Genomic DNA, 11,872 nt, shown 5'->3' with positions numbered 1-11,872 from the left:
AGGAGCGCGCGGGGCGCGGAGGGGGCGGCCGGCGGCCCCTCCCGCCCGAGGCCGCCGGGCGCGGAGGGAGGATGTCGGCGCGCGGAGGGCGTGCGCCGCCCCCGCGCCCCCGCCGGGCGCCCCGCGCCCCCGGGAACCCCGCGCGGGGCTCCCGCCGCCCGCCCGCCCCTCCGCCTCCCGGCCCCGGGCTGCCTCCGCGGGCCGCGCCGGGCCGCCCCGCACTGCGCATGAGCGGGAGCCCGGCGAGCCCGTGAGAGGAGCCGCCGCCGCCGCCGCCGTCCATTCGCTGCGGAGCCGGAGGAGGAGGGGAGAGGCCTGGAGGACACCAACATGGTGAGGCTCCGCGGCCGCCCGCCGCCGCCGCGCACCCCGCCCGGCCCGCCGCCCGCGGCCGCCCCCGCCCGAGCCGCGGCCCGCGGCCGGTCCCGCCGCCCGGGGGCTCCCGCCGCCCGCCCGCCCTCCTGCGCCCCTTCCCGCCCGGCGCCGCCGCTACGCGAGCGCCGAGGAGGCGGAGCGCCGCCGGGCCTAGTCGGGAGCCCCGGGGAGTTGGGGGCGCGGGGAGCGGCCTCCGGGGCCCCCGGCCCGGGCCGGGCGCGGGCGGGGGAGGCGTTGGGCGGGGGGAGGGGGGGCAACGGCCCGCGGCCGCCCGGTGCCCTCGCCGCCCCATTGTGTCTGGCCGGGGACCGGGCACCGGGTCCGGGGTTCCGGGTGCGGAGGCTGCCCCCCCGCCCCGCAGCCGGGGCTTCTCCCTCCGCCCGCCGGGGGAAGGAAGGACTTTCCCGGGGCTCCCGCGCCTCCCCCGCGCCGGCTGCGGCGCCCCGAGTCCGCGGGCAGGTGGGGTCGGGCGGGGGACCGGCGCCCGGCGCCGCAGGAGTTGCCCGGCCGGGCGGGGAGACCGTCCTCACTTCCCGCGGGGCGCGCGGGGCGCCGGCGGCGGGGCGGGGGGCGCGGAAGTGCAACCTGCTCGGGTTTCATAAAACGGGGCGACGCGGACTTGCGACCTTTTGGGCGCATATTTTATTTCCTCGGGGTGGGAGGAGTAAGTGCTGTATTACGCCAGTTAAAAACACCATTTGTGATTTTTAAAGAACAGTTTGTCAAGTTAGTCTCCTCTCCTTTTTTTTTGTTTGGGGGGAAAACATGTTTTACGTGGTCGTCAAGTTATGTTTACATTTTGGTGATTATGTACCTGACTCTGTTGGACTCTTTTTTTGTTGTTTTTCAGAAGCGATGTTTGGCATTAGTCTGAGCATGAGTTGAATTCCGTGCAGGTTTCTGTATGAACAGACAGTAAAAATGATATTGTTGTCCGTTGGCTCATGGGCCACATAAAGGCCTCTTTGAGGAGCGTGCGCGTGTGTGCGCGTGTGTGTGCGCGCGTGTGTGTGTGTGCGTGTGTGTGCGTGTGTGTGCGCGCGTGTGTGTGTGTGTGTGTGTGTGTGCGTGTGTGTGCGCGTGTGTGTGTGGGGGGGGGGGGGTAGGGAATGCCCCAGTGTCTTTCTGTTTTCAGTTGTTCTTATTTCTGCAGAATGACACTTTTCTAGCCCCAGCCTCCAACTTGGCAAAATTTTGCTGTCAGGTATAGATACGTGGTTTAGTTTGCTATATATTTAAGATTTATATTCTCTGGTAAGTTCCATAAAAATTCACCCTTTTGTAAGAAAACTTTGCCATAAAGTACAGGTCATTGTTGGGATTGATATTACAGCTTTCAAAGGTCCACTAGGGCATCTAAGCAGTTTCTGATTTCTTAAGTATTCTGACTGTCATAGACATTACTTCTAAAATTTCCAGGCTCTTGGCATGTAGATGAGTTAGTAAGCCTAAAGTAGTGAGATGTAATGTAACTCCCTGGTAAATACTGAGAGAGCATGGAAATGTGTTCTGTTCTTAGTAGGCTCCCAGTCAGCAGCATCCTGTGGAATCCAAGGTCTTGATAATGCTCATCACCTGTTCAGGAATTCAGGCTTCATGTGGTTCATAGGCGAGATCAGCTTGGATTGGAGCTTGTAAGCTTCTATCCTTTTGTTACTATTAAGTAGCTAGTTTTGGGATTTAGCCCTAACTCATCTAATTATATCAGTAGTAACAAGATATTACTAATTTAAAACACTTTCTGTGACTGAACTCAGATCATGTCACTAGAATTGTCTTCATATGCTCTTGTTAGTTTAGAAACTAAATTCACATGGGCCCTAATAAAAGTTAGGCCCTAGAATTTCCTGGTTAAGAAATTTTTTATTATAAAGTTCTTATACTTGTTTCTTGATATAATTTTTGGGCTCACGTTAATTTTGTTTGTGTGTGTGTGTGTGTAGTGCAGCCCAGTGCTAGAACATGTGTTATTGACAATTCTGGGACAAGCTTAAATGATGGGATAACCTGAAATATTTTGTAGAAGAAAAAATTGTTCAGATAACTTTAAAAATAATTCCAAAAAGTGTTCAAAAGTTCTGGGTTTTCTTATTTGTAAGATGACAGGATTGAGTTTGATGATTTCTAATTTTGGCTATAATGATTTCTCTTAGAGGTGTGAGAAGTGTGTAGACTGTAACCCACTACATTTTTAATTCACAGCATCATAGAATTTTTAGACCTGGAATGGCTCCAGAGATCATCTTATTTACCCCTCTTCCCTTTTACAGTAGGAGAAATTGAGGATCAAGGAGGTTTTGAGGTTCAAGGTTGCAAAATTGTTTGTTGCAGAACTGAAACTATTTTCTCCTGGTTTACTATTTCCCCCAGTATTTGTGATACATGCAATCATCTGACTCACATGAAATCTGGAGAAACAGTTGAAAATTGGATTTGAAAATAAAATATGTTACTCATTTAAACATGAAAACCCAAGTATTATTGATGAATATTTTAAATAACAAAATTCAAATTAATGATTAATGATGTTAATATTTTTAATGTGTTTTTTTAAACGTGTGGACTTTGAAATGTAAGATTGTATTTTGAATAATTACCAGAGTTTATAAATCCAAATGAATGTAGTCCTGCTTAAGATTGTCTCTTAAGAACTTGTTTCACATTCTTTTGTGTGTATATATATGTGTATATATATATAAATTACATATATGTTATATATATATATAAATTAAAGGAAGGCCTTAATTCACTTTGGTAATTATTTATTAAATACCTATTATGTGCCAGGCATTGTTCTAGGCACTGGGGATATGGGTATATATATTTTGTTTGTTTCACTGAAAGATAAAAGTCCCTGCTCTGGTGAGGGTTACATTTTAGTCTGAAGAGACAAATAATAAACATAGTATATCTTTTTCTTCCTATGTTAGAAGGTTTTAAGTGCTATGGGAGAAAAGCCCCGCTAGGGAGGGGATTGGGAGTTCTGGGGCACAGTGGAAGTGGGGTTGCAAAATGGTCTTCACCACTGGCAAGGTGACTTTTGAGCAGGCTAGGAGATGAAGGAGTCAGACATACAGAAATACGGTGCGAAGAGATTTGAGGAAGGTTGAGACCAGTCGCTGGAGCGGTTTGTATGGGTGAGAAGGGCATGCTGGGCATTGGAGCAGATTCGTGGGTGTTGAAAGGATATTGGGTTTTTATTCCAAGAGAAATGGGAAGCCACTGAAGGATTCTGAGTGTTATGATGGACCTTGTTTCTGCTGTCCCATAGTGTCCCATTGCAACATTATAATAATTTTTAAAGCAGTTTTTAAAGACAAAACCCATATTATAGTTTCCTTTACCATGCAGCTTCTCCAAGTTTTGAATTCTGTTTAAGATGGTTGTCCAGTACTCAATAAAAACTAGTTGGCCGTCGAGTGTACCTAGTTAAAGCATCACAACAAATCTCTTTCATAGATTGCTTTTGAGTATGTTCTAGTAGTTTGTATATAGTTTAATGGCCACTTGCAGAGAACTGGGCCATTGGGGAGAAAGTAAGATATTAACATTTATTGAGAACATAGTGTCTGCCGGTCAATTTACCACTTATTTTTTTACTCCCCACTCCAATTTGTGAGATAATCGGTATTGCTGCTTCCTCTTAACATATGTGGAAATGAATGTTTATTGGTTCTAAATGATGTGACCAGGATAAAGAGCTAGTATGTGGCAGAGCACATACTAGCCACAAGCTTCTAAAGGGATTAGAAGCGTGGTCTTTTGTTACACACTTTATCCCTCCTCTGAAAACAAAACAAAAAAACAAAACAAACAAGCAGACACAGCAAGCACCCTTTTGGTATAGGTCTGGAATTTTTGATTAGTTTCATTCTGATTTCTTCCTTACATTGAATAATTTCTTTTCTATATATAATCAAGTTATTTGATTTAAACATTTAAGTAGTTGAAAAATTAAAACTCTTTTGGTACATACAATAAAAAAGTTGAATGTAAAATTAACTCGTTGTAGTGGCTTTGTTTTTAAGTTTTAAAACAGCTGAGCTCATTTGAGTCCAGTGGCTGCTTTGAGTATGGCCTCGTAGGCTGGGTCCAGCATAATGAAAACCTGTGAGAAAGGCCCCTTTTCAGTTTCAGTATGTGGTGTTCAAGTTGTGATAGTGTTAGCCATGACATTTGACGAAGAGAAATAGTTCCAAATAGGATTCAGTTGCTTTGTGGGCACAAACAAGCTCTTGAGGAACCTGCTGACTATCTCGTCTGCCTGGTCACTTTAGGTGTATACCCCCCACCTAAGAAACAGCCAGAACAGAAGGGGCAAAAATGCCACTGAAGAACCTTTTACCACTATCTTGAACCCATTTATATAATTAGTACCTAATCAGTGATTAGGCTACTTGTTTGCATTGTAAAAATTTAAGAGATTTACTTGTAAAGGGTTTTCTAAAGAACTTGAGGAAAGCACTTGCATTGCGCTGCTGAGCCCTCGACACTGAACAGTGAACAGTGTGCAGCGACAGAGATAAGTTGGCGTGGCCCATCCCTTAGTTATGTTTTTCATTTCAGTAAACATTTAGAGTGCTTATTTATTATTCATGGGATTCTGGTATTTCTGGATTTAGGATTTGAGTAGTTACTAAGTCTTAGAGTTAGGAGATTTCATTTTTCAAGGATCATTTATTCTCTTTATGAAACAAATATTGCATGACTGTTGAGTGCTAATCATTATAAGTTCTTTAACTATGGAACTTAAAAATCTCATTTAATTATTTTTTTGTTAGTAATTTTTTTGTAGTTTGATTTAAAAAAAATTTTTTTTTTTAAAGAAAAGATGTGTATGGAGAGGAGAAGCAGATTTAAATTAGCTACCTTGACTTCTTATTGTAAGTTGAGGCAGTAAGTTTGGGAGAACCAGTTGAAATATGGTAGCTAACACAAGTATTTTAAGGAGAGGTAATTTTTATCCTATTGTGGTAGATAATCGGGAATTAGCAAAAATAACTTTTTAATAGTCAAAATTTTTCTCTAAACCAAAATGAAAACATTCCATTTACAGTTTTAGTCATCTTTTGAATAATCATTCTGTGGTTGGGGAAAAGAAAATCCATTAAATTTCCATTAACAACAATTTTTTAAAACCTGTGAGAAAAGTCATTTTTAAGAACATACAAAACTAGTTTGCATCTTACAAGTACACTTCCTGAAATATTTTTTCAGGTGAATTGCCATTGTGTAAATCATCATCGGGTATAATAATTGTATAGTATATTCCCTTTTGGACTTGCTGTAATAGTGCTGTTGCACCTCTTAAAGAAGAGTTCCTTTAACTGTCCTTCAGAGGGCAGGAAGTTTACAGACGGGTGATAAGAGCCACAGGCCTAACCATAAGCAATGATTCTAAACTGCAGATTACCATTTAAAATAATATGGAGGGTTTTGTTTTGCTTAATATTTAAAATTGTACACATTTGTTTGTATTTTCTGGCCATAACCTGTACATGTGTTTGTATTTTCCTCTGGGTTTCAAGTCTTCTCATTGGAAAAGGAAACTCTGACTTTCATTGCCCCCTAATTTGCCACCTCAGTACGTTTAGAGCTATAGATTATGGTCATTTTTTTTTTTTTACAAAAAAACAAAGACAGGACTACAAACTCATTTTTCTTCCAGTTGAATTACTTAAAAATAATCCACCCCCCCTTTTCCCCTCCCTCTCCCTCCCAACAAACTCTAAAGGGAAGTTCCATCCCTGAATTAGCGTTTTTAGTATGGTTGTGAGGGAGTGCTTACTGAGAAAATTTTAGTCAGAATGCAGATTGTTTACATTTGAAAGGGGAAAGGTCAATTGATTACTTATTTAACTTTTCCATAAAAATATGAGAAGAAATATTGCTCACAGTTCGCCTCCAGCGCACACATAGTTAGTGGTTGCACTTTTGCCCTTTTTTTTCTCTTTTACTTGATGTAGATAGAATAAATGGAAAGACCATGGCTTGAAGTTAGGCACCAGCCTCTGCTACTTTTTAGACAAGTCTGTCGTCTGGATATTTGAGCTCTGAGGCTTGGTTTCCTTATTGGTAAAGTGGAATCAGTGATAACCACCTTGAAAAGTTGGCACACAGTAGGAGCTCAAATAAATGTTAGCTACTAGTTTTCTGATTATGGTTCTTCTTCTTTCTTTACCATTTAGACAGAATTACTTTTTTCTCTGGAGTATTCTTCTTTGAGTCATGGAGTTGTAAAGAGTACTTACTATGTGCTAGTTACAGTTCTGAGAGTTTAACCTGAATTAATTAATGTAACCTTCACACCCTGTTTACAGATGAAGAAACTGAAGCACACAGAGATCAGAGATTAAGTAATTTTCCCAAAGTCACACAGCAATTAAGAGGCACAGGTAGGATTAAAATCCTGCCTGTCTGGCTTGAGAATCTGCACTCTTCACTAATCATATACTGCCTCCCTGTGCAGGTAGAAGGGAAGAGGATTTCTAGCTATTCTTAGATTCTTAGCCTGGCTTTCTTGGAGAACTTTGCTCGAAGGTGAAAGCCCTCTCTAGAGGTAAATAGTCTCGTTAGTTGAATTGATTTTTCCTGCACTTTTGACTTCAGACCTGTAATCCCTTGGAAGGCTTTTTGTAGATGAATGGTTTGGGATATTGTAACATTTGGCTTTATATACTGAATACTATGTATCACGTATGGAAAGTATGATTTTCTGGACTTAAACTAGCTCTTAAGTTTCAGATGAAGTTAAACTGTTAATCGTATGGTAAGTACAGAGAGAACCAACATTCAGAGCTTTTAGTGAGAATTATGGGTGATCATTACAGTGTTTTGATTTTTAAAATGTTGCCTTTTGTGAGCTGTATTCATCAACTCCTGAGATAACTAGAATTGAGTCAGAAAATTAATTCCTTTAAAAATATAAAGGCTTTGGTGTCTTTCTGGAATTCAGACTGAATTTGAAACTTAAGGGTGAAAAAAATGAAAATTTGGACTAATAGAAATAATAAAATGGGTCTTAATTTTTTGCTTCAAAATATATCACTTACCCATTAAAATTATTTCATTTGAAATTGCTAGGACTTAGTTAAATAGAAAATCATTTCCCATGTTCATTGTTTTTCTTGAGAAATACTTATATGAGGAATTTAACTTTGTGATCATTCTTTTTTACAAACATAGAGCCTTGCTGAGTCTCTATTTTATCCCAATACACTTTGTAGATTCAGTGGTAAAATATACTTGACAGCTTACAAGGTTCTTGTCTACATTCAAAGTATTTGATTTTTTTCCTAGATAATCTATTACTTTAAATGTTATTTTTACATTTCTTGGGTGAAAAAAATTGCAAGCATGTGATAGTTTAATTATTAAATAATATGTGTTGACAACCATTTTATTTTATTTCATTTTGGAAAGATGAGCAAATAAGTGCTTTTTACTGTCCAGATTATGGTTGTACTTCTAATGTTGGTGATCTTCGATACAGTTATAAGAGAGCATTTCTATTATAAGAGACAGCATTTCTATTATAAGAGACAACATTTCTTTCCTCCTTGTTTCCTTTCTCTATCTCTGATGCTCTCTGCTTCTCCTCCTTCCTTCCCCCCTTTTTTTTGCTAAAATAAAAAATAATGTATCCTGTATTTTGTACAATTTACATATTGAATATGTACAAACTATAATTCACAAATTACACTGTTGAATTTCCTTGAAAATTTGATGATATCCAGATAGTTTTCACATGTGAGTACTGAATATTGTATTGCCTAATTGTATTTAGTGACCACTCTAGTTCCTGTCAAATAGGTCTTAAAGTAAAGGGCATATACTGCAGTTGAGTGCTGAATCATTGCAGTTGTCTTAGGTTTTTGGTCTTAGGAAGATTCCCCCTGGGTTTATTGTAGAAACAGAAAAAATCCATCTGTTTTTCTTCCACTTCAGTTTCCTATCTTTCCTCTCATCCCCTATGAACTAATTCTTTGCTGGCTAGATACCCTTTTTCTCCTCCTTACGTTGATGAAAATTTAAGCCTTTGTTGCCATACTTTCAAAACACCTTGCCTGGTGTCCCCATATGGCCGCGGAAAAGGGGGTAGGCGTGTTAAGCTCTCCTAAGTAGGCTTGGGAACAGAGCGGGTCGGTGTAGTCCACTGCACCTTTACTCTGCGCCACAGAACCGAGTATGTCCCCTCAGCAGGAGACAAGTGTCCAGATTTACCCTAGGCACAGAGAGTAGATATGTGTGGTAAGTTCAAGGGGGTACTGGCCAGACTTTGCAGGAATGGGATTGGTTATTACTACTTGGCCTCGCTGGAACCCATACTATCAGTTCTCTGCCAGGTATCACTCATTAGCTTTTATGGTGTTGGAAATGGGTAGTTGCAGCCCTTTTTCTTAAAATAAATTTACATTGCCCATATACTGGAAATTTAAACCAGTTAAAATAGTTTATATTTGCATATACATAGACATTATTTATTGGATATACTTTTTTTCACATATGACCTGGAATTAAGTGATTCACTTGTATCATGTTGTTAGTTTGTGTGGGTAAGATGATTTTTTTTTAAATCTTGTTCCCCCAATTTTCTAATACCTTGCTGTGACAGAAAGTCATTAGGAGAGTGAATGGCTCTTTTTGGCAGAATTGACTTAAGCTGTGCTTCTTCAACAGAAGTGATTCAAGTTTCAGGGAACAGTGCCCTGGATTTAATACTGTATGGTAAAATCCCAAATAATCCGGATTGTTTTGCTGTCTCCAACAGCAATTAGGAGAATGGGGAAAAAGTTATACAAAAGAAGTATCAGGTTTAATTAAAAAGTAATTTCCAAGATGTGTCCTGTAGTGGTACTTCTTGGTTACTCTCCAACACCTTATGCAACAGTATACAGGGGTCACTGATGACTTAGTGACCCTCAGGTGCTTCCCTGTCCTTCAAAGGAGGATGAAAACGTGTCAGTACACCGTTCCCCTCCATGGAGAAAGGCGTGCAAATCTGCAGAATACTTCCTACTAACAAAAGTTGAAATCAGAGTGGTTTCCTTTCAGTATATTAAAATAAGACAGGTATCTTCCTTGGGATTTGATTTCATTGTGGGTTTGTTGCAATTGAATAATAAGTCTTGAGGGGATACTTTTCAAAAGGGAAGAATTGTAGACCTTTAGGAGAGGTGGTGTCTGATAGGACGGGTTCCTGGTGTCCGGAGGTGGTAGCTCCTAGTGAGGTAACAGAAGGCTGGTGGATTTATAGTTTCCCCACTTCAATGAGTAGAGGTTGAGATGCTGTTTTTTGTTTGTTTGTTTGTTTTTAATTCTCACCTGAGGATAGGTTTTCCATTGCTTTTCAGAGAGAGAGAGGGAGGGAGGGAGGGAGGGACAGGCGGACATCGGTAACGCCCATTCGAGAGAGACAGATTGATTGGTTGCCTGCCACACTTGCCCTGACCAGGGCTGGGATTGAGCCTGCAACCAATTTAGGTGCCCTTGGCTGGAACCAAACCCGAGACCCTCAGTCCATGGGCCAGTGCTCTAACCACTGAGAAAACCAGCTAGGGCCAGAGGTTGACCCTAATCTGTAATCCTAGACAATAGCATACTTGCACAGGAAAGAGTGTGGCTGGCAGGCCAGACTCCAGGGCATAAATGTTTTTCGAGTTTGATTTTGTATAGCGTTATTTTTACTTTGTGGTAAGTGGAAATATGTCTGTGGTAGTCTTTTTCCTAAAAATTTCAAAAGGCTTATAAATCTGTACAGCAAGTAGTGTGGTTTATGTAAAGATTACTAACCCTCAGTTCATGAGATACCTCTGTTCTTGTCCCATTTCCAGTAATAATAACCTGGGTAATTTTTGAACAAATTCCTTGACCTTCCGGGTCTGTTTTCTCATCTATACAGTTGGCGTTGAGGGTTGTGATCTGTCAGTTTGGGCCAGATCAAAGATTCTGGGGTTCTCAGACGTGTTGCTTATGCCACAGAAACACTGTATCTATAATGTATGTCATAGGCACATGCTTTTTTTCCCTCCATTTGCTGTAGTAGCTCAGAAAGAACCCTAATTGTTGTATGCTTTTTTTTAATTGATTTTTTTTTTTTTTTTAGAGGGAGAGAGGAAGGGGGAGAGAGACAGAGAGAAAGAGAAAGGGAAAAGGAAAGAGAAACGGATTGAATCTGCAACCTTTTGGTGTACGGGGAAGACGCTCCAACCAACCGAGCCAATGTGGCCAGGGTGAACCCAGATATTTTGCTGAGGGGAGGGTATTAGGGCTTGTGAGGGAGAAGAGCAGTGGGGAGGCTGACATTCCACAGGCCTCTAGCTTGGGTGGGAGGGGAGGGAGAGCATGGTCCTGGGCAGCGGGGGAGAGTGCAGGGCCTCATTGCCCTGCTTCGTTTTGCGTAGGGTTCTGGTCAGATGAGAAATAACTCAGGATCAACATAAGGCAAGTAGGAAGAGGTTATTCTGGTAGAGAGGCTTTTTGGAGAGAGGCTATACTTGGCTCAGGCTAAGGGGAAGAGGCGATTCTTTCAGGGGGAAAGAGGGAGAATCCTGTTTACCTTGGTTGGAGGGATGCATGGTACTTGTTCATATTTTAGGGCTTCTGATTTAAATGAAAATATGAAGTTCTGTTGATAATTATCTTGGTTCCTGAACACCACCAGGAAAAATGTAGGGTACTCATATTCTGCTGCTTCCTCACATTTGCTAAAAATAGCAAGAAAACAAGGGGTGGGGGTGGGAGGAGAATTGTACCTTGTCTTTTATAGCGGGCTTTAGGGCTGCAGCAAACATTGTCCATCTCGTGTTGCCCAGGGCCGGTTGACTGTTCTGGCTGGCTAGGTACTGTCTCCCCCGTCCTTATGTGTGCACCCCTTTAGAACTTTGTGCTTGGTCAAGGTTTTGAGAGGAGCTGTACTTCCCTTCTACAGCCTTTATACATGCTCTCAGGATCCACTTTTAGAAGAAATGCAAGATGGTTGAACTTCCTTTGCGTATGTCCTAGTCTCTTTTCAAAAATAATACTAAATTTTGTGTTTTAGATTTTTAAAAAATTTGTCTTTCTGATTAATAGTAGATCGAAAAGAAATCTTGAGCTACAATGTTTTAATATTTTATGAGGAAAAAGTATTGCTGAGAATGATTGGTCAGGCATATAGAAATACTTAGTTTTCTGTGATTTTTACATAGTGTTTCAGTTTATTTTCTGGTTTCAATAGAACAAGTTGAAATCATCGCAGAAGGATAAAGTTCGTCAGTTTATGATCTTCACACAATCTAGTGAAAAAACAGCAGTAAGTTGCCTGTCTCAAAATGACTGGAAGTTAGATGTTGCAACAGATAATTTTTTCCAAAATCCTGAACTTTATATACGAGAGAGTGTAAAAGGATCATTGGACAGGAAGAAGTTAGAACAACTATACAGTAGATACAAAGGTGAGTGTTTACTTGTAACTTTAAATATTTTGAACCAGATGTTTCAAAGTTACATGCTACTC

General features: G+C 41.5%; 1 protein-coding gene across 2 annotated transcripts in view; it reads left to right on the top strand.

The window, feature by feature from the left end:
• Positions 1 to 220: 220 nt before the first annotated feature.
• The window catches only part of DCUN1D1 (defective in cullin neddylation 1 domain containing 1), a 30,233-nt gene continuing 18,581 nt past the window's right edge, over positions 221 to 11,872 (top strand). Inside the window, exons 1-2 of one of the 2 annotated variants that reach the window (XM_081137941.1) lie at positions 221 to 333; positions 11,594 to 11,810. In XM_081137941.1, the coding sequence (XP_080994067.1) occupies positions 331 to 333; positions 11,594 to 11,810 (220 nt within the window). In that variant the 5' untranslated portion in view covers positions 221 to 330. Of the gene's footprint in view, positions 334 to 984; positions 1,040 to 11,593; positions 11,811 to 11,872 lie in introns of those variants that run through there. The other variant, XM_081137942.1, reaches the window with a different exon arrangement.

Source organism: Miniopterus schreibersii (genome assembly GCF_964146895.1).
Source record: "Miniopterus schreibersii genome assembly, chromosome: 5".
In the NCBI taxonomy this organism is placed as follows: domain Eukaryota; kingdom Metazoa; phylum Chordata; class Mammalia; order Chiroptera; family Miniopteridae; genus Miniopterus; species Miniopterus schreibersii.
This window is presented reverse-complemented; position numbering and strand designations above follow the sequence as displayed.